Source organism: Furipterus horrens, unplaced genomic scaffold, assembly GCF_987537825.1.
Source record: "Furipterus horrens unplaced genomic scaffold, mFurHor1.1.pri manual_scaffold_3, whole genome shotgun sequence".
Taxonomy (NCBI): Eukaryota; Metazoa; Chordata; class Mammalia; order Chiroptera; family Furipteridae; genus Furipterus; species Furipterus horrens.
The window spans coordinates 190,092,642-190,118,893 of record NW_028327173.1 but is presented as its reverse complement, the minus strand read 5'-3'; the positions used below and the strand labels follow the sequence as shown (position 1 = coordinate 190,118,893).

Below are 26,252 nucleotides of genomic sequence, written 5' to 3'. Positions count from 1 at the left end.
GGGTCAGGATGGGCCCCAGAAAGACGGGAACTGCAGCTTCTCTCCAGTGCTGCCACCTTCTCTCCCTGTAGCCTGGCTGTTTAAGCTCCTTCATCCCAAGGCTGCTCCTCAGCTCCCAAATGTGTGTCTCCTCCATTCAAGCCCAGATGGGACTCTTGGTCTCAACTCAAAAATTTCCAGAGGGATAAACATGTTTGGGCTTAAAGCAAGTTTCATTGATGTGTAAGTTTTCATACACATACCTGCACCATGTACATGTTAGTATGTAATAGGGAGAAACTACTATTCACAGGCATTTCACAAGCCTGGCCATGCACTCAGCCCCGGTCTAGGTGTTTGGGGTACAAAAGGGAGAGAAGCAGGCCTGTCTCCCAGGATGGGTTTTAGGAAGGCCCCACTCTCCCATATACCTCCCTCTCCTTCTGGAAATCCACTCGAGCAACTTCATTTGGTTAAATTATGGGTTCAATCCCTGTGGAATTCAGCTCCCCTAGGAGGGCTCCAAGTTTAGGCAAGTTTTCCAAAGGTTCCCCAGATGCCTATGGAAGAGTTTCTCGGCGTGACATCGATGGCTCTCTGTGGTCCCACCCCTGATCACTGTGTAATGAGCACCATCTTTTGCTGTGGTTCTGATAGTGTCCTGACTCAGGAAATTGCCTGAATTCTCTTGTTTTTGGCATGCCTCTGAGCCTTTACCTATGCTGTTCCTTCTGCCTGGTATGCATTGCCTCTTTCAAGGGAAGCCTCCTTTTCCCTGGGAGGCCTTACTTGCCCAGGCCCAAGGAGAGGCAGCATCCACCTGCACCTTCCCCTACCCCACCCCCACCTTCCCAACTCCAGGCAAAGACCAGGTCTGGCTTTGCCACTCCCACCAGCATACAGTAGGTATGTATTTAATATCCTACCTCCCTTCTGTTCCTCACTTCTCCAGAGCATGCATTAACGATTAGTAGTGTTTACCCAACCATCTCCCCTTTACACTGTGAGCTTTAATTAGTAGGCACAATATCTGTTTGCTAAATGACTGAGGGGTTTAAGCAGGGAAGAGGAAGACGCTTTCCAGCTCTCAGAGGTGAGGCGGAGGATCTCCAATTTTCCAGGAGTCAGGGAGAGGGTATCCTGTGCCAGAGCCGAGGTGGGGGGTACAGAAAAAAATGTTGGCAGGTAGCTTACAGGGGTAGTTGGGGTGGGGAGAAGGGACAAAACGGGCATGGTATGATGGCATTTGACCATCAGAGGGGGCACAGATCTACCCAGCTGGCTCTCAGACTTACCCTGCCTTGTGCCAAGAGAGTGGGCACCCTGTTCATGTCCAGAACCATGGTTGGGAGGCACGAACTCAGTGCCCATGGGCTGCCTGGAGACCCCCTCTTGTTTAGACTTGGCAGCCCAAGATCCAAGGGGGCAGGGTCCCTCATTGTACTCTTCTTCCTGCTGCCTAGAGATGTGCAGTCACTTCATGTGGCACCCAGGTTCCTTGTATGAGTGGAGAGAGACATCCAAGTCCTCTGTCCTCTAAGGTGCTGGAAATGGGAGGGGTAGAGAGGAGGTTGTAGCAAGGACATTCCGGCATCCAGTACCCATCATGTCCGAGACAGCCCACTCATATTTTTCAGGGGTGCACTGCAGCCTGTAGGCTGCCTGAGGGTCAGAGTTTCGGGGCACATTACATAGCTTAAACAGTTCCTGGGTGAGGCACTTCTGGGCACCCTCCCACCTCCACGATCACTACTAAATCCGCTGAACACTTAACCCGTGGCAGGTGCTTTCCAGGCAGAATCACATTTAATCATCACAAAGACCCAGTAAGGGCTCTTAAAAACATATTCTCTTTTTTTTTTCAGTGATGAAAACTATGGCTCCAAGAAGTGACATCACTTCCTGAGGTCACAGAGCTCACAAATGGCAGGGCTCGGATTGGAAGCCAGCTCTGCCTGCCCACACTGCCAGCTCTGAGCCCAGCTCCCACCGGGCTCCCACAAGTGCCAGGAGCTGGTCTTTCGGACGTGAAGCTCTCCCCTTCGCCATGACCTTCCTCTCCCAGGCCACAGAGCTCCCACTGCCCACTTCCCCACATTTGTCCCACCTGCCTCCAAGCTCTGCACTTCCCCCCACAAGGTGAAGCCCACCCAGCTTCCCAGGAGGCCCACGGAGTCCCCAGTGTTTGGGGACAGTGGTGGGCAGAGGGCCGCAGCGCCCCTCAGCCGGGCTGGAAGCTGGGCTCGGTGGGGAGGCGGGCGCGGTGCACAGCGCTGATCCTAACCAAGTTTGCCAGCCCAGCTTTTCTCATGGCTCCCACACAATGGGTTGCTTTGTGCCCACCTGCCGATAATGCTTAATTAGGCGAGGAGTTGATTAATTTGAGGTAATTGACAGCTAATTAGAGGCCCACAGGCTCATTAACTTGACATCTTGTCTTCGTGAATTGGTTGAGTAGGGTCAGGTGACAGAAGCCGTTGGGTCTCCCTCCCCAGCCTCTTAGGCTGAGGTGATCACCTGGGCGGAGTCAGCAGTGCAGGTGGGACAGTCCCAAAGCCTCGAATAGAGGAAACCGAGGTAGTGAAGGAGAAGCGTCAGCCATGACCCTAGGACGGAGGGTGTGAAGAGGCATGGAGGTTTCATGGCATGCGGGCAAAGGCTAAAGGGAGGTGGGGGCAATTACTGCGGGGACGGGGACACCTGGTATCCATGAAGGGGGAGGGCGGTGTGTGGGGAAGCCTGCTGGTAAAGAGCATAGGCTTTGGAGTGAGTAGACCTGGGGTTGAATCCCAGCTCCACTAGTAACCAGCTAGATGACCATGAATGAGTTAGTGCATCTCTAAGCCTCAGGCTTCTCATCTGTAAAATAGGAATAATAATAGCCGCTGCCTCATGAGATTATTATGAGGAGTCCCTTGAAGTAAAGGATTTAGACCACCACCTGGGGGCCTGGTCAATGCTTGAGTAAACGTTAAGCACTTTTGACAGCAGGAAGGAGTGACAAGAAGGGAAAGTAAGTGGGTGGGGACATTGTGGGGAGGCAAAGGAAGCCCCCTCCCAAGAGGAGCCACTGTTATTCTGCAGAAAGCCTGATAACAACAGCATTGTTGAGGGTGTAGGGAGAAGACCTCATTGTTAAAACCACTTTAGTGGGGCAATTCAGCAACATATATTAAAGTATATATGAAACATTATATATTTAAATAAAAAATGCACATCACACCACTAATCTATTCTACAGATACATTTATACACATAGAAAGACTTAAATACAAGTATATTTGTACATCCTAACATGGTGTGTAGTAGCAAAGGACTGGAAGCAACCTAAATGTCCATCATAGGGACTGGCTACATAAATTATGGTACATCCATACAGTGGGAGATATATAGCCGTTAAGTCTTTATGAACAAGATCCAGATTAATTAATTGGGGAAAAAAACGAGATATAGGATTGGGTGTAGTTTCCACAGGCTGATATGTAGTGGCCTGAGGGTCAGGAGATAGGAAGCAGATGGATTTTTCATGATCTGCTCATTTTAAATATGGTTTGTGTTTTATAACTTTTCAAAAAGTATTTTAGAATTAAAAAGCAATAGAATTTTTTTTAACAAATAATGCCTAACTTAAAATTTGAGTTCATAGCAGAATGGCTCTGGTTGAAATGCAGGCAGGGATGGAAGCATGTTAGAGATGTCAGCAGCTCACCTGGAATGCCAGTTCTTTTTATTATTTTTATTTATTTTTTTATTTATTAATATGCTCTATTAATTATGCTGTTACAGTTGTCCCAATTTCTTTTCCCTTTGTTCCTCTCCACCCAGTGACACCTCTCCCTCCAGTTGTCCCCACCCCTTAGTCCATGCCCATTGGTTGTGCATATAGTTCTTCTCAACATCTTCCTGTCTACTCCACTCCCTCCTACTATGCTTCTTAATTCCTGTACCATCTCCCTCCCTTTCCCCCTTCCCCCTCCCCACTGACCTCCCCTCATATGTTCCCCATACCTATAATTCTTTCTCACTCTTGTTGCCTACTTAGTTTGCCTTTGTTTCAGTTCCCTAGCTTCTGTTGTTGGTTGTTGTGATAGTTTTCATTTTAATGTTCATAGTTTTGATCCTCTTTCTCCTAAACAAGTCCCTTTAACATTTCATATAACAGTGGTTTGGATCTGATGAACTCCTTCAGTTTTACTTTGTCCCGAAAGCACTTTCTCTGCCATTCTATTCTTAATGACAGCTTCACTAGATAATCATGGTTGTAGGTTTTTGCTTTTCATTACGTTGAATATTTCTTGCCAGTCCCTTCTTGCCTGCAGAGGTTCTTTTGAGAAATCAGCTGATGGTCTTATTGGGACCCTTTTGTACATAATTCTCTTCTTCTCTCTTGCTGCTTTTAAGATTCTCTCTTTATTCTTAATTTTTGACATTTTGATTATAATGTGTCTTGGTGTGGTTCTCCCTGGGTCCGGTTTTTCTGGAACTCTCTGTGCTTCCTGGACCTGTAAGTCTATTTCCTTCCCCAAATTTAGGAAGTTCTGCTTTATTATTTTTTCACATAATTTTTCAATTTCTAGTTCTTCTTCACCTTCTGGCAACCCTATGATTCGGATGTTGGCCCACTTATAGCTGTCCCATAGGTTTCTGAGCCTCTCCTCATTTTCCTCACTTTTCGTTTCCTCTTTCTGCACTGGTTGACTGTTTTTTCCTTCCCTATGTTCCGATTTGTTGATTTGATCCCTGGTTTTCGTTCCCTCACCACTAGTTTTGTATGTGTTATTGTTCATTTCAGCAGGACTAGCCTTCATTCCTTCCCTGTCTTGTTTAAGATCTGCTGTTATGTCTGTAAGCATTTTTATTACCAAAGCTCTGAACTGAGCCTCAGAAAGGTTATCTATCTGCTGGTTTGTTAGATTAGATATTTGCCGTCTGATCAGCTGCGTCACTGGGATCTCTATCATGATCTGTGCCATCCTGACAGTTTTGTGTTTATCTTTGCTTCCTGAGCAGGGCTGTCACACCTCCTATGCTATAGGGGACTGAGCCCCGTGCACTCATCACAACCAGGCAACCCTTATCACCATGCTGTGGCATTTTCTGTGGCGGTGGGGGTCCAAGATGGATTCCTGCCGTTCACTCTCCACTGAGAGACCGGGAGCCTCCTCCTCCATCCCCACTCCACCGGGCCTCACAGTCCAAGGCAATGGAGGTCTGCTTTCCCCAGCTTTGGAATTGCAAGCTTCAGTCAGAGGTCCTCACCAGGCGCTTCTCACCTCCCCTTAAATATGGGTGCTTGTGCTTACTGCTGTCCTGCTGCTACGGCTGACAGCACAGCTTGACCTCTCTGCCCCAGCTTCACCCTTCCTACACATCCGGACGAGCATCACTTCTTTATAACTTCATATGTTGGACTTCCATTTATTTTCTGGAACTTCTGGTTATTTCTGGTTTTGCAGTAGTTGTATTTCTTCTTAGTTGTGGAGGGAGATAGAGCGTGTCAGTCTAGGCCTCCATCTTGGCTGGAAGTCTCCTTCTTTTTATTTTTTATTAAATTTTTATCTTTATTGTATTTTTCTCCCATTACCATTTAGCTCACCTGGAATGCCAGTTCTTTTAGGAAGGGGCACCTGAAGGACCCCCATGTCAAAAAGCACTTTGGCTTTGAGGTCAGTGGCCAGCGCCAGCCAGGAGGAACTTAATGCCTCAGGTCCTAGAGGCCATGGATTCAGGTCCCAGAGGTCATGGAGTCAGGTGTCCATTTGGCAACTCTGCATGGAGGACCTGTGATGTGTCAGGCTCTGGAGAAACAAGAAAGCACAGACCAGGTCCTGGCCCCAGACCAGCCCACAGTCTCGGGGCTGAATTCACAGAGGGGTGGAGAGAGAAGGATGCTCCCTCACAAGAGAGCCCAAGCAAGGTCTGAGAGCCCCCCATATCAAGGTCACACAGTGAGGGCACGAAATAGGACTCTGGGCCCTTAGGCTCAGTTGCTGGTGGAGCATGGAAGCATGGAAGGCAGCTGCCAAGAGGACATGTTGGACATCCTTCCTCCTTCCTTCTGACTCCATAGCTAGAAGCCATGATGAGTCTGAGGTCCTCTAATCTCCTGTGTTATTGCTCCAAACTGCCTCCATGGACCTGTGGTAGCTTTTATCTGTTTCACTTAAGAGGCTCAGAGGACCCTAAGTTCTCTCTTTTCTTTAAATATTTTTCTTTCTTTATATTTAGAGAGAGGGGAAGGGAGGGAGAAAGAGAGGGAGAGAAACATCAATGTGCAACAGAAACATTGATCAGTTGCCTCTCGCATGTCCCCAATGGGGGACATGGCCCACAACCCAGGCACGTGCCCTGACTGGGAATCAAACCGGTGACCTTTTGGTTTGCAAGACGACCAACCCACTGAGCCACACCAGTCAGGGTGAACCCTCAATTTTTTTATTCTATTGAGTTGGCCAAAAAGTTTGGATAGTTTTTTCTGTAAAAGACACATTTTTTTTAAGTATACTTTATTGATTATATTGTTACATTAGTTCCAATTTTTTCCCCTTTGCTCCCCTCCGCCCAGCAACCCCCTTCCCCAACAATCCCCTCCCCAAGTCCATGCCCATGGCTCACCCTTTCATATATTCTTCTTCTTTTTTAAAAAAATAATTAATTAGTTAAATATTTTAACAATAAAAAATAACAATCCCTCCCTCTCAGATTTAAGACCCTTTACAATCTTATAAGGGACAATGGACGAAGGTCTCGAGCTCCTCTAGCTGCTTCAAGCTGGGCATGGTCGTCGTCCTACCTACCCTTGGGTCAAGAAATCCCTAATAAGAGTGGAGGTGTGGAGGGGAGGGTGGCCTTCCCACAAGGGGAAGGATAGTGCAGACTCCAGGTTGGTTGGCTGTCTCTGGACAACGGCATGCTTGGTTTAACAGGCTGGCATCCTTGTTGTATTCTGGGGGCAACAGGGTTAAAGGACATCATTCAATCCGTAACCACTAGATGACAAAAGACAGGTATTAATTTTTCAATGTCCCACATTAGGGAAAAGAAGGGCTTCTTTAGAGGAAGGTGTGCCAGGTACATCTCACCTGTACAAAACCCTTTTGCCCATTATACTTAGTTTGGACTGAGGGAAATATTTTAGGTTTCCCCCCTCTCAGGCCTCTGGGCTCTTTCTGTCCAAGCCATTAGGATAGAAAAGAGAAACCAGTTTTAAAGTGAAGCCCACTGACCACCCCATTCTTCACCAACCCAGCCACTTAGTTCAGCTAAAAGACACATTTTTAATTTTCACTAATAACTTTATTGATTTGGATATTTTGAGTATGTCAGCTCTCTCTCACATGGTATAAAATTGACACAACATTTTTTCTTCATTTTTGTTGTGTTTCTACTTTTCTTGAAATAGTAAGGCATACTATGATGAAAATGTTGCGTATTTTCTTTCATCTTCAATATTAAAATGACCACACAAAAATTCACCAACTTTTGATAATTTTTTTTTAATGTATGTTGATATGACAGCCTTCACAATGCAATCTAACAAAATTGTTTTAAGTTAAAGACAACTAAGCAATACTAGCGCCATCGTATGAAAAAAACAAGTTTTTTGGTCAATCCAATATATATTTAGAAGTAGAATTAATGAAGACTGTGTATTCCTGAAGTTCACAAAGACTTGGTGACTCTACCTTCTGGGCAGTAGAGCTTTGAGGTAGGGGAGGGGAGTCAGTTTTGAAAGTCCCCTTGAGAAACTATGTGCCCCCAGTGTCTGTGGAGGGGAGTAACTCATATAAGAAAAGGAAGGGTTAGGGAGAGAGCCAAGTAAAGACCACAACATGGTCTCAAATATCAAGGCCACGATGACAATGATCTCAGAGTATGTCTACAAGAGTGGAGACTGGGAGGACCAGTGAATATGGATTTTATAAGGTGGAGTATGTATAAGGAAGAAGCAAAAACAACTAAAGGTCTCAGTGGACTTTTTCTTGTTATAATTCACCTCATGGAAAATAAATTTCTTGTAAGTTCTCCTTTTTTCTGCCTTTATTTACATAACTAATAGGGTTAAGAAAAATGATTCTAGTACCCCAAATACCATATGCACTTTAAAAAGACTAAAAAGCTCAGTATTTGCCCATTAGCGCATTCCCAACTCTATAGAAGACTCCCTCCAGTCACTTCCTATTTAGTCAGTTCCCTGACAAGAGGAACCACTATTTTGATTTCTATCATCAATAACTAGTTTGTTCCTATTTTTGAATTTTACTTACATGAATTCTGACAGTTTGTCAACATTTACTGAGAATTTATAATATGTCAAACACATTGCAGAATGTTATCAAATGATATCTCAATGATCCTTTCGACAACCTGGTGAAGTTGGCATTTTTTCCTATAACTGAAGAGAAAAAAATCCAAAAGGGCTAAAAATCCTACCTGGGGCCACAAAGCCATTAAACAGCAGAGCTAGATTCAAAGTAGAACCAGCAACGGTCCCATGAGAAGGATTGTCCTTTGCCCTGGAAAACCCCTGAGTCCCAAGCAAACTGGATGGTTAGTCTCCCTAAGTCAGACTCCACTGGACCAAAAAGTTGGGCTCTGAAAGATCAGGCTGGTTTCCCTCCTTTGGCTTAAGATTTCATCAGGTGGTACGTTTTGTTAGCACATCTCATGGGGAAGTTCTGTCTGAAAACACTGATATCAGGATTGTACCTGCTTCTGTTTGTTTTGTTTTTGATTTTCTTTCATTTTGAAGACAGAGATTTCATTGAAAGTAGCTCTGAGTTGGGTAGAAACAAAATTATTTATATTAAAAGGAAATTCTAGTGTATCAATCCATACCACAAGAATTTTTTCAGGGTTTATGCACTATGAAAGAGTTTTAGGACAGCTTCTGACTTCAAAAAGCTTATAATTCATTTGGGGAGTCAGAGCTAAGCTTAGGAAATAAAATTAGAGGGCAATAAATAGTAATAAAAATCACCTCTGAGTGCCGTGTCCTGGGGGTCTTATATATTCTACCTCATTTACTTCAAATAAAACAAATATAAGATATGTATTGCTGTTGTACCCACTTTAGGCAAGGAAACCAAGGCTGAGGGAGGTTAAGCGATTTGCTTAAGGAAAAAAAATCATTGAGTTGTGTGTACACTTAAGATCTGTGCACTTAATGTAAATGAGCTATACTTCCAAACAATGTTTATGGAATGGGAAACTATTGAAGATGGGGGGAGGGGATTTTCTTTGCCCTACTCTTGAATATCCTATTTCCAATACTTTTGGGCAAGGTTTAAAAAATGTGTTTTTGCTTCTTTTATTTTAGTAATTCAGCTCAAATAGCATTTTTAGCCTCAATGACGAGTGCACATAGGCACAGCCTGTGTCTGTGAAGGCAGAGCCTGGCCTTGCAGCTCCAGGAGCTGACACGGGACAATGGGCCAGTGCAACCTGCTTGGCCCCATGGCTCAGCTCCTGTCTTCTGGTTGCAGTCAGTCCTGCCAGGAATGCACCAGGTATTTGTCCTCTGGGTCCTCTAGGCCTGTTCCTCTATTGCAACACACCCCAAACCTTATCCCCTCTCACAACCTCCTGACCCTGCCACCCACCTCTGCTTTCCGAGTTTGCAAGTCCCCACCCAGAGGCACCTCCATCATTCCTTCCTGACACGTCGACTTTCATCTTCCTGGGACGAATCTCATTTGACAAACTCCTGCCCATATTTCTAAGCGATCTGGGCCTCATGGTGCTATTTCTCTGTCCTCTCTGGGTTTTGTAATACCAATCATCTGCAGGTTTCATTAGCATGCTGTTTACCCCTGTCTTTCAGATCATTAATGAAGATGCGAAGTGAGACACAGTCCTCACGCCCCACCCCCACTCCCGTGCCCCCTCCCGTGCCTGGTGCTGCTGGAATCATTATCCTTCCTGGTGTGACAGGGTCAGAACCAAACCAATTTGCATCAATCTTTGGTGATGTTGTGAAGTGTCGCCTGCCCTGCAATCCTCGTGTTTGACGAAGGCTTCAGCTGTCTGTCCTGGAGTGCTCCCCTCTCCTTTAGGGGGCAGGTCAGATCTGGTTGCCCCAGCTCATCTGGCTGAAAGCCCCACAGCTAACTCAGCCATCCGGCAGGATTCAGGGCTGCACGTGGCTGACGTTTTCCCATTGTTCTGCTATCCTAAACTGGGCAGGAAGGAGCGAGTCTTTGGGAGATGGGGTGGACATGGGCACACACTGGTGAAGTGGAGCAGGGAGTGGGTGTGGCAGGCACAGAATTTTTCTTATTTCTCATGACAGCTATTTCTGCTGAGGGATAATGGGGAGCAGGGTTCCTTAGGACCCTCCAAGGCTTACTCAGGTGCCTGGGCTTGTATATCCCAGTCTTTCCTTGCTACTGTGACTTCTTTGCAAACATACTAAGTGGAATAATTCCCTATGTGAATGTACCGTAATTTTACACAATAATTACACATTCAAAGGACCTCTGGGCTAGCTGGTTTTGGGTACATGGGGCTGTGAGGGAAGCAACAGATGAGCGTCAGTGGTAAGGAGGCAGCAGTGGAGGCAGATGGAAGGGAGGGGGCAGGAGGCCAAGAGCCACCCATTCCTCAGACACTGGTCCTGGTTCTGACCCCCAAGCATCCCTGTGGCCCTGTCCAGGGCTTTGACAGCGGCCGCAGTCAGTGGTTCTCAGTTCCACTCAGCCTCGAGTCACTGACTTTTCCAACTTGACTCTTCTCAGCTGCTCCTTTGTGTGGAGCCACGCGCTCCTGGGGGAAGGCCCTGGGATGTGACCTTTAGCCCTGCTTGACCCTGAGGCCTCACACTGCTCTCCATGGGCTCCCAGAGAGGGAAAAGCCAAGCCCAGAGGAGGCTGTGGCGGGAGCCCAGGCCTGAGTGGACTTTGCTCAGCTCTGGAAAGGAAGCTTTTGGAAGAAGGATGGAGGGATTAGAAGGGGAGGAGGGAAGGACAGAAAAATAGGGAAGAGTTTTGAGACTAGTGAAGCATTACAAGGGAAGGCTTATGTCAAACTCACTCTCAGTTCGGGAACCTGACAATGTCACAAAGAATACCTTTCCCTGTTGCTAATTAACAAGAAGTGGTCTTCAATGCCACTGACAGTGGTATTCGCTGAGTGTCCGTGCCCATGGGCTGCCTCAGAGGGTGGAAGGATGGGGGCAGCAGAGGCATTTAGTAAACTGTCAGCTCTCCTAACGAGTTAGAGAAATAGGTGCTCTGCCTAATTGACTAGTCAAGGTAACCAAAAGTTATCATATATTCCCGGTAAGGATTAACAGATTTTGACAAATGTGAGTAAAGTAAGTAAATAGTACATTGAATCCAATTTTAAAGATATATCTATCAAGCCATTATACAGATAAGCTATACCATGCACTGTTCTAAACACTTGCAAGTGCTTATTTAATCTCCACAACTACCCTAGGAGTTAGGTGCTAATATTGGATTCATTCCATGGATGTGTAAACTAAGGCACAGAGAGGTTAAGCAATTTTTCCAAAGTCACATAGCTAGTAAATGGCAAAAACAGGATTTGGACTCAAGCAACCTGATGTCAGGGTCTAGCCTTATCCACGATGTTAGGCTGCTTCTTTAAAATGAAAAAGGTCCCAAGACACTGAGGCTCAGAGAGAAGTGACTTCCATCAGCTCATCCCTGCTGCTCGCTACAAACCCAATCTCTTACAATACTTCAGACTAACAACGTGGCTAGGAATACTGGGCATCTTGGCACAATTCATCCTTTTTTCAACAAAATTTTATTAAGCATCTACTATGGCCAGACACTGTTCTAAGCTCTGTTTATAACCAAAGAAAACTATAGGAGACTGAACAAATCCAGATCAATTCTTTGATGCCTCCCAAAAGTTATTTAAACAGTCAAATCTTATCATTATCTCTGTATCTGACATACATCTCAGGATAGAAAACCCACAAAGCAAGTCTGATTACTTGAGTTTTCTAGCTCCTTGGATTCTAGATAACTGTTTTCTGTTATTGGAGGCAAACTTCAGAAGCATCAAGTACAGATCAAAACAGAAAGCAAGAGGACAGGATAAAGATGAAAATACATGTGAATCCAACTCAGCTGAGAACTTGGGTTTAATTGTGATTCCAGTTGCCACTCTGCCCTGCATTCCTTTGTCCCTGACTATGGCCAAGTTCATGGCTCTATCACCCCCAGTAATCCCTGTAATGGGCTGCAGTCCTGGGGGAGCTGTTTTCGTTTATGAACTGCCAACCTCTGAGTCTCATGAAGTGTAGCCAGTGATGGCTGCTTGCCCTCGCAGCTGATGGGCCACTCTTCCGTGTTAACAAATAGGGATCTTCCAGGAGAAAGAGTGGGGAGGGCAGGCAAGGGCTGTGGAAGAGGCAGAGACAGAGAGGTGATGGGTGCTGGAAGTGAGGGCCCCTTCCGGGTCATGAGCTCTTTGAGAGTAGAATTCACGTGTGCCTTCTTGTGATAATAACTAGTTTGCAGGGCTTCAGGGTAGTTCCAGGATGGTTATAGCTGTCCATGATGCCACCATAGTGGACAGGTGGGAGAAGGGAGGAGACCAAAAGGGGATAATCGGCAGAAGGTGGTGAATAAATGGGGCGAGACAAATAGCAGAGTGGGCTTCCCCGAGGATCAGGAGTTCTCAGTGCTTCAGCCCGCAGCTAAGTGACAGGATCAGGCTGTGCCCAGAGCAGTTCTCTCAAGCCAACTGCCCACAGCCCGTGTTTGCTTCTTCAAGTTGGAAAAACACTGCAGCAGCTGTTTGTTGAGATTCTGTCCCCTCACTCCCCGCCACCCTTCCCTCATCTGTCCTCTGGTTAGTTGTGTGAAGCAGAAGACAATTTGGGGCTTATTAGTGTCCCAGGGAGACATGTAACTTGTGTTGAGGGGACCCAAACAGCAAGTCTTAGCGGCAAACTCCAGCTGAGAAGGACTGAGGACTTGTCTCACCTAATTACAGGGAATGGCCCTTTGTGTTTGTGACTCAGTACGGTTGTCCGATCGCTTCTGATCGCCTTTCTCTGTTTGCTGGCTCAGGCCATGCTGGAATTGTGCTAATTAGAAGCGAAATGGACAGAGTGATCCTGTCAGCCCTGGTTACTGGTGGGGACAAAGCGGAATATTATTTTGAGGCAGTGTTTTGTGAGGGCCCTTCTTCCAGCTCATTAGGAGGAAAGGCCCACAGGAGGGGGAAGGTTCCGAATGCCTGGCCTGGCTAATGGAGCACTGGGGTGCTCATGTGCTAATTAACAGGCGCTGCCAGCACTCAGGACAACCAGGAGCCTCAGAGTTGCACCTGGTGGCACCTGAAGCCCCCAACCACCCCTGCTCATGAAGAAAAAGTGTTGGGCAAAGGGTGGGGAGGCCAGTGGCCTCTTTGGCCATAGTCAGGGACACAGCCCCAAATGCCCCAGCCTAAATAGACAGGAAAAGTCAGTTACAGACCAGTCAGAACTTAAGATACTCAGAAGGACTAGTTTGCCTACTCTCCGAAGGCAGAGGTTCCTCTGGTGAAATGAAGCCCATGCTGGGGTCAGGTAGTCCTGCAGCTGTCAAAGGATGAAGAAAACAGAAACTGGAGAACATAACCAAATACTTGGAGAAGGAGTCTGTGCAGAAGTGGAGAGCTGGTAAGAAACCATGTTATCTGACTCTTGGGACCATCCACTTAAGCCCATCCGCAAATTTCCTCCCTTCCCACTCTGCCAGTTGGCTTTCTTGTGATGCTTCGATCCCGGAGGAAACAAAAAGGACCAAAATGTCCCATTGGAAGTGATCCTGCCTTTATTACAAACACCCTTTGGAAGCTACAGGGGCAATGAAGAAGTCACTGGAGCTAGAAGCTAGCTCCTAGAAGATGGACGAGCTGCAATAAACTGCAGCTAGAGAACCTAAAATAAGGAGCAGTTAGCAAGTATCCAGTTTAAAAATATGCTAAATGGGTAACAAAAGGTAAAGACGAATTAATGATGGTATTGTGATGTCAATGCAATTGATATCCTGTGAACTTTTAGGGCTCAAACAGTAGAAGGAAAGCCAAGCAAATCAGCAGAGGCCTACAATCGAGAGACTGAAGTGAGCAAGAAGCAATGAGACTGCTGGTGAGAAGCGTTTTCAGAATTAAAAATTGTGTCTCCAAGAGCCAGCGTTCTGCTCCTCAGGGCAGTGGTGCTCACGGCCAACAGATGCCCTACAAGGACAGTTTTCAGGGTGGCAAAGGGGAAAGGAAAACAAGCTTGTGGGTAAATGATAATTCGTTACTGGGAAAATATCCTCTAAGATTTAGAACAGAATATTCACATGCTGTCCCTTTTTAGTTAAGTCAGTCAGCCAGCCATGCTTGCCCAGATCACAGAAACCTATGGTCTATCCAGATGTTTTCTTGAAGATCAGGAATGAGCCAATGATGCTTAGCAGTTTGCTTTCCTTAAAATGGAGTGTTTTCTCTAAAGCAGCATTAACAGTTTTATCAAAGGGTGACAGTAGTAGTAATGATTAATATTTCCTCTTCTCTAGTTCTTAAACTAAAGTTGAAAAGGTTGTCATACTAAGGATTTTAGTAGGTGTCAGGAAAATATTTGTTTTCAATCCATATTTAACTGGTAGTCTGCAAATAGATAGTTTTGAACACTGTTCAAAGAAGACACTGAAGAAGAACTAGATGTGTAGGAGACAGCGAAAACCTTGAGGAGCTTACAGTTTCGTAGGGCCATGAGACACGGACTTGGCCCACTTCAATATGAGGTGGAGTGTGGAAGTCACAGGCTGGTAGACATAAAGGGTGTAGGAATGCAGGGGGCAGGAATACCGCCAGCTGGATCATCAGGGGTTTATAGGAAGGTCAGGTCTGATATGTGCAAAAGGGATGTGAGAATTTCTAAGAACTCAATGGCATAGGCAAAGGCACTTGAGTGAGGAACTGGGGATTGTTCACAGATCAACTGAACAGAGACTTGTATGTTGGGAGAGGAAGGAAACCGAAATAGAGGGTTAATTAGGATTACATGCAGAGAGTTTACGATGCCAGGATAAGAGATCCAGATTTTATTAGTAGACATTGTGATATATTAAAGGCTTTCAAATCCTACTCGAGAGAGTAAGGAGCTAGATGGCAGGTAGGATGCACTGGAAGCTGGGAGACCGTGCAGTAGATGACCGTAGCCCCACACCACCCACTGTCCCACGAAGAGGAAGACAGCAGATTATTTGTCATTAGAGTTGCACTTTCTGATGCGGTCTAGGCTTTAAGTATAACTTAGGCCCTTGAAGAAAAACTCACTCTCTCATAAAAGGGACATATTTATTATGACGACACAGAAAAAACATCATATACAAAGTACAATCTTCTAACACCCTGAAATACATACATGCACATTGTACATAAATTTATATTATCAATATAAAAACACATTATTAGCATTTCTGAGGATGACATATATAAAACCAATAAATACCACAATTCTAAAACATCTACTTACATTAAGTGCTGGTGAGTAGGATGACAGTAAAAGAAAGCGGCCAAAGCAGACCAAAAACCAACCACGGCGCTTCGGTTACAGACGAGCTGGTTTGGGGAAGGTGTCCCAATATACTCCACATATTTCTCAATTCCCCCTTTGGATGTCATCAACTCTCAAAAACAGAGCAACGGAAGAATTTGACATTATGGCACTTTTTTGGTGCACACACACACTCTTCAACCGCTTTTAAGATAAAGGAATGGCAATATAAACTTAACTTAAAACCAAAGCCCCTACAGCCTACCATTCTATTGTACATAACATCCAAGCAGGATGTTTTCCCTCTCATGCTCATCCTGTGTCTTGTTTAATTTTTCCTTCTTGCCAATAAGTAAAATTGCACGGATGGTCAAATGGCACAAATTGGAGAAAAATCCAATGTGAACTCTAGGATGCGTTGGAAAATGGTCCATGGACCAGTTATTAAATTGCACAGTGCTGCGCCTACCAGACCTGCAGAGCCAAACACTTGGCCACAACTTTCCTTGCGTCCAAACGCCATCAGACCACTGCCACATGGCTGTTCTTTTCATAAAGTTTTGGAAACCCCATGTATTTTTCAAAAACATTACAGGCTGGGGGCCAGCTTATAAGACAAAATATGGAGAACATGTGTAATCAATATTACCCACAGGCTAGATTTTCAGATTTTAACACAGAGACAGATAATTGGCAGAGGGGTCCGTAAGAGTTATATTTAGGTCAGGAAGTTCTCTTTTTCTTTCACGTGTGTGCTTCTGTCATATGGATGAACTATCTGATAAGTGCTGTGAGAGGGGACAAAGGGGCAAAAACATTGCCACCAATCCACAGCATGCACATTCCATTAAGGTCAATCAGTTTCTAGTTTGTAATCAAATGGGAACTCCTGCAATCAATCTCCTTTTCCTGTCCTCAGGCCATACTAACTGTCTCGCTTGAATCTGTAACAGATGAACTAGAACTCAAAAGTCCTTTCTGTCACTTTTAAATTAGTCTTGAGGTCTAGAAGCCAATGCAACCTTGCATGGGCCTTTCACTACACAAGCTAATCCCAGGAGAGACTTGATACATAGGGATCCCCTTTCCTGGAGTCAAAATGGATGGTGGGGGCTGGGAGGTGGGGAGTGGAAGGCATTAAGGTATGGGACTATCATGAGAGGTGTAGAATTTAAAAAGCAGGCATACAAGTCTAGAAGATTCTGGTTTCTCCTGCTGGGGATTCTCAGAACCTAGTATACACCAGAGAGTTCCCAGGTCAAGCTACATGGTCTGGTCCAGAATCGAATTGGGCTCTGGGCTCCTTGCATCATAAATACTTCCTAACAGATCAAGTGCAACTCAAAATAACCCATCCAATCACTGTCAGAGCGGACTTTGCCATCACAGAATCAAATCAACTGTAAGATCCTGGGGCTCCTGAATCTCTTCTGGAAACAAGAAAACAGGACTTTGACCTTTTAGAATGGCATGCCCTCTGTTGTTACCAACATCTGCAGAGCAGATGGTCAAAGCCTGGAAGCTGACTGAATAACTGCATTGATCCTTGGGTAGAAGAGATTCTTCTCTTGCTGTCCAATGTCCTCAGAGGCACAGAGTACCAGGAGCAGGAGAGAGGGTCAGTCCTGGAGGTGCACCTCCAGCCTCTTGCCAGGAAGCGGTGAGGAGCGCATCCTCAGAGCCGCACTGGGAGGGGAGCATGGTTCCAGCCCCCAGGACGTCATGTCCACAAGCTGCTGCTACTTCTTGGGCTTCTCTAGAATGTTGAGGAACTTCCCCCGTGTCATCTCCCTGGCTGAAATCACAAAGCAAATGGAAGATCAACGAAGACTTATAATCTGAAAGAAGGATTATAGGAAGATTTAATTTAAAAATGCAGATTGATTAAATTGTATACAGGGGACCGTAATAGATGCAATCACCACAAACCTCCAAAAAGGAGGGAAAACAAACCACTATTAACTAAAACTGTACAAAGTTGTTCTGAAGTAGGTAATTCCTACAAAGCACAGGCCAACTTGGGTAGACTTTATCATCCACCCTTAAAAAAAAAAATCACCAGGGAATTCCCCCCAAACTGCCCCCTTCCCAAATGTACCCTAATGCTCATGTTCACTATCTCAGGGGGTTTGTTGTTGGAGGCTAAAATCCAACCAAGATTACAGTCTTCTCTGGGTTGTTGGTCTCTGGACATTTATAATCTCAAATCAAAGTTAGCGATCATTTACCCTGTCCCTCAGTGGGAGTCTCTAGATACTGTAATATAACAGGGTTTATATTCCCTTGGTGCAGTTCATCTGTGGATGGAGTAATAAAGTGGGGTTTATAGAGCTTTGGTCTTCTCTCTCTTGGCATTGTCAGTCCGTAGATATTTAATATAGCCAGGCAAGGTTTATGCGTCTTTCTCTGACTTTCAGCACCATCAATCTCTGAATGCTATAGTTACAAGAGGGTTTATACAGCTACTTTCCTCCATGAGGCTCCGAAATGAAAGTAAAACATTTCTCAATTACAAGGGTCACTCTGAAGCCCCCTGTTTTACCTCTGTCAACAAGCAGACCCTCAAAAACTGTATGTAGTCTAAAACCTGCTTCATCCTCATCTCTACAAGCTCATCTTTTCAGATCTCTTAAGTGGATTTAACAGTGCAGGAAGTTTCCGATGGCTTCGCTGGAGGCCAGAGCCTTTCTGGAAGCATGCAGTGGACACGCAGCAGGCTGCGCCCTGGGCCTCCCTAAAACACGTCTCCATCTTGGCCAAAGAAGTGAGGTGGCTGGGGAGGCTCCTGCAGGGTCGAGGACCTTTGCTTTGGCCTCCTTGCTGCCTTTCCCAAGTCTAGAACAAATGGTGCCAGATGAATGCACCCCCCCCACCTAAATTTAACAGTTCCTGGTTAACTTGTACAACAAAGAAATAAAACAATACTAACTCTGTAACTATAGGGAGGATTTTGGTATCTGCAGGCTATGTACATTCCCCATCTTTCTTCTTCTTTTTTTTTTCTCTTGCCATTTAAAAAAAATTGTTCTATGATAGTTGTCCCAATTTCTCCCCCATTGCTCTCCACTGTTCCCCCTTCCCCGCTCCCACAGTCAATCCCCGCTCTGTTGTCCATGGGTCATTTATACTAGTTCCTTGATACATTCCTTATCTTTTACAAGTTCCTGGGCTCCAACAAAGAGAAAGGAAATCCCATTAACTAGGAATAAAGTGTCAGTGCTGGGTCTTGCCTCAGGTACCCACAGCCCAACCCTGTCTCAAATCACACTGACCATTCCTTCCTTGATGGATTTACACCAAACCCTATGCATACAAAGTTCCTATCAGATTTGCAATTACTTGTTTATATGTTTGTTTTCCTCTGCTGAAGTGTAAAAGCAGAGGGCAGACACTATATATATATATGTGTGTGTGTGTATATCTATATAGATATATAGATATATATAGATATACCCAAGGATTTGTCTATTGATCTCAGAGAGAGAGGGAGAGGGAGGGAGGGAGGGGGGAGATTGATGTGAGAGAGAAACATCGATTGGTTGATTCCTGTATATGCCACATAACTTGAGGATCGAAGCCATAACCAAGGTATGTGTCCTGACTGGGAATCAAACATGCCAACCAACCAACTTTCGGTGTATGGGACGACATGCCAACCAACTGAGCCACGCGGCCAGGGCTGTTTTATTATTCTTTATATCACCAGCACCTAGCACAGTACTAGACCTAGCATCTGCTGAATAAATGTTGGCTGGATGGAGGAGGATATACAAAAGAACTAGAGCCAAGCAGGACCACAACAAAGTTAGTTTCTTTCCTTCCACAGATGAACAATAAGGCTTGTTAGTGGCCCTTGGTACTCCATTCTTCATATTGTGGGGTTCTTTTTAAGTTTATCATGCTTGCTTAGGAAGAAAAAATAATTTCCCTTGATGGAAACAATGCCAGATTAATGGAGAGATTGGGGCAGGGCAGGGCATTGGAGAGGGACAGAAGGGCAAGCAGTAACTACCCTAAAGGAAATCCAAACAATAGGTATGGGGCCAGGTGGGCATTTGAAGCAGCAGGGGACCACTCTGTAAAGTACATGATTTTTCCAAGCACTTTGCTGTTCATCTGAAACTAAGAATAATACTGAATATAAAATGTAACTGAAAAATAAATTTAAAAAAATAAGAATTTTCTTGCCCATGGGAGTCACATGACTTCTTTCAGAGAACACAGGACTTGAACTCAGCTTAAGTTCCAGCTCTAGCATTTAGCAGCTGGGTGACAGCATGAGCTGGGTATGAGCCTTCATTTCTTCATCTGTAAAATGAGTAGCATATTAATGTCATCTGCCCGACCTCTTAGATATTCAGCGATGAACACGCTTGGTATAGGGGTATCATTAATACAACACCTTTCGGAGGAGAGAAGTAGCCTGCTGCTTCTCTTATATTCAGTATTTCCCGAGTGAATAAATGCATTACCTGTGATAAAGGAGGCTACTAGGAATCTTAAAAAATCCACTCCTTGGAATCTTTTCCCTCAGCCTGATTCTATAGATACTGACTTAATACTTTGGGCCTGAGTGGCTCTCATCACTTATTCCTGCTGGATGGGTTTTCTGCCTTCTCTCCAGTTCTTATCAAGGACCTTAAGGACAGTGCCAAAAGATCGTGCATCCTGGCTGGAAGCAGCTGCTCTGGAAAAGAGACATGAGTAACGCAAGACTCTGCTGGGGAGGACACAGCCTTGTTCCAAAAATCCCAGGCTAGGAACATGCTACTGATCTTACTAATTATTTCTGCCTGCTGCCCTTTGGATGCCCCAATTCTTTATTATTTTTCCCCCAAATGGGAGAATGACCAAGATTTTAAGACTTAAATTTAAGAAGACTCAATATATTCGAGGGATCAAAAGGATTTAACAGGAAAAATAAATGGATATCCTAAAGTCTCCCAGTGGCAAGCTCTCCTTGAATTTAACCAATCCTTTTTAACAACCCCTTTTCCACTCAATCATTCCTCCCACTTCAACCTAATCTAAGTACACAGGGCTGCAGGAAACCACCGTAAAAGTACAAGTAATTCAAAAGACATCATCTTCTGCATGGGAGGGGAGAAAGTTTTCCTCCTCGCCAGTCCTATATAGGAGATATACGAATTTGTGACAGAGCTGCTCCCTAAAAGAGGGCTGTGCCCTATAAATCACATCCTAAGCACCAGCCCCTTTTTGTGTACAGAGAAATTGCTGTGGGTCAGGGGCAGCTCCAGAGCACGTGCCCTCCTGTTCACTTGTCATCAGAGATGTTAACATCTCTGATTAATTCACATACCCCTTATTTTATTCCTCATTTCTTTATCCTTGCTCTCCTGCCCTGCTGCAGTGTGAAGATTCTTACCAACCCGATACAGTAATCACTGCCTGCTAACCGCACCCCCCCAAACCTAGTGAAATTGTTTAGTGATGCCAACCGCGCTTTTAATTTGCAAGACATCAGACACAGAGGTAATTTATACCAACATCTGTTCATTTTTGACTTCTGAAACAAACTCGCACATGCTGCTACAAAATCCCATTAGGTGTAGGGAGGAAGCCTTCTGCTACTGTTCTGTATTCTTCTACACGCGCGCACACACACACACACACACACACACACACACACGCACGCACGCACGCCCCCACCCACCCACCCCTATCTTCCAGTAGGGTTTTATATGTAAATGCATTTTACTAAAAAATTCTCACCAAGGATTTCATATCTCTTTGGGGAAAACCTTTAGAGATATCTACAGTTTGCTTAAGGAGGACAGGAAGATATTTCTATTTCCCCCTGACTACTTCCGTGCCTTCTTTTCTCCAATAGTTACAGCTTGGTATACTTCTTGAATTATCGGCCAGGGTAAAAGTACATACTCCTCAGGTTGGCACTTCTAGTTCCTTCCTTCTCTCCTGGTTCTTTTTTCTACAATGTGCTAGAAGACAATCCTAGAGATAATAAAATTGCTAGAGAGTTTTATCTACAGTCAATAAAATTTCTTAACTATTTTCTAATTCTGGATTAGTTCTCTAGGATTATAGGTTCAACAGGAAGGCAAGCTGCTTCCACATTCTAAGAACTATGCCAAGAGGGATCACTGGTCGTCAGCCACCGGTGTATGCTGTGCAGAAGAGAAGCATGGCCTCCGTGTGGTCATGACTTACAGGCCCTCCTGGGCAGTGCAAGACCATAAGCGGAGAGTCGCAATACAGACTGTCACCCTAGGGGGAACATGTGCATTGCTGCACAGAGTGTAGGAGAGGGGACCACCTGTACACAGTTAAAGGCAGCAAATGGATAAACTACAATCAACTTCCAGGTCTGTGTGTTTCTATTACCCACTTCGTAGCTTCCCTGGGACTGTCAGGTTCCTGGCAGCTCTAAGTACTTGGGGACACTTAGAGAGGTCAGGGCTGAAGGGAGGACTGCATCCTGCTTGCTGCTGAAGGTGTTCTGTGGTTTAATATAACATCTTCTTTAGACTTTCCAATTCCTCCATCTTCCATTCAGCCTTGCCTCTAGCTCCTTTTCCACAATGACTATTCCCAAACTGCCTTCTCTGCAGTAAATTTTCTGGTGGCTGGTTGAAAAAGATTCAGTGGTGGAGATTGATTTCTCACCGATGAGGGGATGGAGGATTACCAGAGAGGCACCCTGGTTAACGAGATTGGGTACAGAACTCTCACGAGATCAGCCCTCTCTGCCAGGGCTTTGCACCTTTTGCCCATGACATGGATTTCATTACAGAAAGATTTTCCAGAGTATAACTTTGAGGCAATTGCCTGATAAAATCGTTTGACTTTAAACGCAGGGAACGATGTAAAGATTAAGTAACTTTTAATGAAACAGAAGAAACTCATAATGTTTGGTTTTCAACTCCATTGCAAACTACTTTAAATATTTCTGTGCTTCAGTATAATTAAAAACATTAGCGAGGTTGATAAGAGTTACTTTCCACTGGTTCTCTCATATTCTGAAAAGCAACTTCAGGCTACCTGTGAGAGACTAATATGAGTGGCCAGCAGAGGAGACGGCATAACTGTGACCTGAACAAGGCACTTAGCATCCGACAGGCCTGGCTTTGAACCCCAGCTCCCACACTGACCCTACCACTTAACAGCTCCTACACTTCACTACCACTGAGGGCAAGTACCCAGGTCGTCTGTCTAAGTTTCAGTCTTCTCATCTGTTCAAGGCGGGATTGATGCAAAGTTCACACAGGCATTAAGTAAATGCTAGCTACTGTGTCATCATCTCTTTTATTTCAAACAAGATATTTATTTAAGCAACAAGACACCTGATGGGAATTAATTTCTTTTACAGTAAGTTATCCCTACCCAAAGACATATTCCCCTCCATGTAATAGCTATGTACAAAAAAATTATAAAACTGTCTTTGGTTTCACAATGATAAATAAAAAACATTTAAAATTCTCCAGTTGAACAAAGTATTCAAGAATTTTTTTTTTTTTTTATTATTAGCAGTGAGCGCAAAATAACTTACTGGAGTATGAAAGTTAAGAGCTGAATGAACATATCAGTAACGGAGAAGGGGGAGACTTTCACAGAACTGGTATTTTTCCCCATCCTATATCCATTTGATGTCACTCAAAACATACCACTGGCTATTTGGTTTAAAAAAAAAAAAAAAAAGGCCAATATGCTTAGGCACACAAATGAGTTACTTTATGTACAATAAAGGGGAAAAATGAAAGAAAAGAGAAATCCGTACTATAGTGGTCAGGATATGATGTGCTACCTGAAAATGTGTTCTTGGTCTGGAGGAACAGAGTTCTGGAGTAAAGTAGTAGGTTTCCCTTTGCAGTGGACACCTGTCTGCTGCTGGAACACACCAACTGTGTCTTCAAATTCCATTTCCAACTGTGCAGGTGGGTCTGCTCCATTGGTGCAATTGGCTGCCTATTAAATTGGAATCTGATCTGCCTCCTTGATAAACCTTGTCATTCATAATGGGCCTTCATTAGTTTACTGAGTGGGTTATGCCTCTTAATCTTAAAGCACACCACTGAACTATCCTGTCCCACCACCTTCAAATTAATATGACCATTGTTCTCAGTCTTGACCCTTTCCTGGGTTTTTCATTGGCCGTGGCGAGCACTGGAGTCTCCTCAGCTGCTGCTCCACCAGCGGTACCAGGCCTCACTGAACGAGCACACAAGCAACACCAGGAGTGGCCAAACGAGGCTGAACTACTTGTATTTAAAAAGAGCTCAAATGCCAAATAGATGGAAACATGAACAAATTGTGTCTGCATAACACACATACTCCTGAGGATCAAATCTGCTGGAACAACACTGGGTATTAGAGGTAGTTATCTTTACTCCAGCAGCTACTTATAGCAAAAGAAACACACAAAATCCTAGTTAGTTTAGTATAAACCAGTCTGCTAAAAAGCTGTTTATATAATTAGTTTCATAGACGATACTTTGTAGAAAAGATGCCACTTGTTTTAATTATGGTTTTGACTATAAAAATTACTTTTTGGTCCTCGAAACCTTGAATGAATTCTAATAACTATGACAAGAGGGACCTCCTTGTCATGGTGTGTGCTGTGTAGAAGAAAAGCATGAAGGGGTGGATGAATAGTTAGGTTGGTCACCCAGAGTGCCTACTATGTGCTAGATATTAGGGAAGAGTCAAATAAATTAGAAGTGGCCTTTGAGATGGGACTAGCTCTGCACAAGTGTTTTGGTGGATTAGAGAACAAAAGGAAACCAGTGTGATTTGGAACGCTGATTTTTCTCTCACAGGAATGCAGAAAGTTTTCCTGTCGCTCTGGCTCCGAGCCAGGGTACAGCTGAGCCGTTCCAGGGCAGTCTGCCAGACTGAGATTCTTCACCATGCTCCAGTTCAGACCTCTGCACAAAGCGTACTACTTAATCGATCAATAAATTCAAGTCAAGGACTAAGCACTTTTCAATGCCTCTAACATGAGAGCAGATGGCGCTGGTGCCATTGTCAAGAGCAGAAGATGCTGTGAACTGAGCATGGCGTCACTGGATGAGGAAGGATCTTTTGGAGCCTCATTAGACTTGGTGGCCCTCAGAAGGTGTTGTCATTGTAATCAAGTCTACTGACCATTCTCAATCAGCTCTTGTGGGAGAGGACACACACATGAGCCTCTTTGGTAAAAATGTAAAATCCATAAAAGTAGCATTTGAAGGTAGGCAGGATGGCCTTTAGGCTTTTGCCTGAAGTTCTGCAGGCTTAGCATTTCAAAAAGGAGACTGAAAAATCTGAGAAAAGAATAGTCTGGATGCTACATTTGTGACCAGACTATCACAGACTACCAAAACCTTTGTCCTCGGAATTCTCGAAAAGCCTTTGAGGGGTACAATGTCCAGATTTCTTTTATATTGGATGTCTCATCTAACAGTAAATTCAGAGCAAGATAATTTTCTATCAAACATTTTTTCCTTCGATTCACAGTAAGGCCCATTCCCAGAGTATGTTTTATCCAAGAAGTAATTAAAAAAGAAAAGCCAGGACTTAGCATATAGGTAAACAAACTTGGACAGTTCCAATACGGAAACGAATTTTAATGGCTTTTCACACAGAAAAAAAAAAAAAAAAACAACCAGAAATATCTAGCCAACAGATTTATTCTCAGAATATAAAACATCAAGTAGGGACATAAAATATGGGAAGTGTCAGCCATGATGCCTGAAGATTGAAAGCACAAGTAGAGGATCTTAATTGTCAGGCATTTGAAAAATGGTGTATTCAGGTAAAGCCTGTGTTTCTCCGTCAACTCTCCTTGCCCTGCCCTCTTTTAAGAGCAAAACAAGTGTAGATTTCAAATATTCAGTCCATCTCATCACCCTTCTCTCTACTAAGAACCCAAAACAACAACAAAAACACCACAACTGTGTTCAGGAAATGAGAGCTAACAGCGTATCTGTATGTTGTTTCCTTTTCAGAGGGGCTCACAGGTCTGCTCCTAGTTTCACTTGGTTCCCTTTTCAAGGGTCAACTCAACTGAAAGAAAGGCAATGAGATCAAAGCAATGCATTAATACTCCTGGGGCGAAAACTTACATTAAATACTCATAAATTTGTGTAGAACACTCATGCTTCAGGGCCTTTACATAATAATACATCCTGGTGAGACACATTATGACCAAAGGCTAGTAGCTTACAGTCTTAATTTCCTCATCCATAAAGTGAGAACAGCAATAATAATCTATCATGTAACGTTAAGATAGAAACAACTACTAGTCAAAGTGACTTGATCATTGTGCAAAAACATTTTGCCCCAAATTAAATATTTTATCCACAGGCTAGGTTTCACTCTCAGAAAAATTAGATCAAGATCACAGCATAGATAATTTCAAATGACTTGGACATTCAGAAGTTTCCTGCTGGGAATATCCCCACTTCAAGGTGCAGGCAAGTAGGGAAAGTCTATGGAGGAGGAAGGCCCAGTCTTCTTGACCCCCAGGGCAGGCAAAGAGTTACATCTTCACACTAAGAAGCCAATAATACCCTCTCTTGATTATAATTTAGATAAGAACCACTGGATTGAATAATAATGTCTGAAACTCCCCTGGCTGTTTCACCTTGAGACGTCCATCACTGGGTTAAACATGATGCTAATTGCATTTGGATTGATTAATTTCTCTCACTCCTGTCTATTCGAATAATGCTTAACAAAATAATCATAGCACCCAGAGCCAAATCTTTTCCGTCAAAGGAATGAAGCCATCAGAACAGGCAGA

The 26,252-nt window shown here is 44.3% G+C and overlaps 1 protein-coding gene across 2 annotated transcripts in view; it reads right to left on the bottom strand.

The window, feature by feature from the left end:
- Positions 1-15,277: 15,277 nt before the first annotated feature.
- Positions 15,278-26,252, bottom strand: part of LIN52 (lin-52 DREAM MuvB core complex component) — a 102,881-nt gene continuing 91,906 nt past the window's right edge. Inside the window, exon 6 of one of the 2 annotated variants that reach the window (XM_090271149.1) lies at positions 15,278-17,285. In XM_090271149.1, the coding sequence (XP_090127275.1) occupies positions 17,230-17,285 (56 nt within the window). In that variant the 3' untranslated portion in view covers positions 15,278-17,229. Of the gene's footprint in view, positions 17,286-25,160; positions 25,514-26,252 lie in introns of those variants that run through there. The other variant, XM_090271150.1, reaches the window with a different exon arrangement.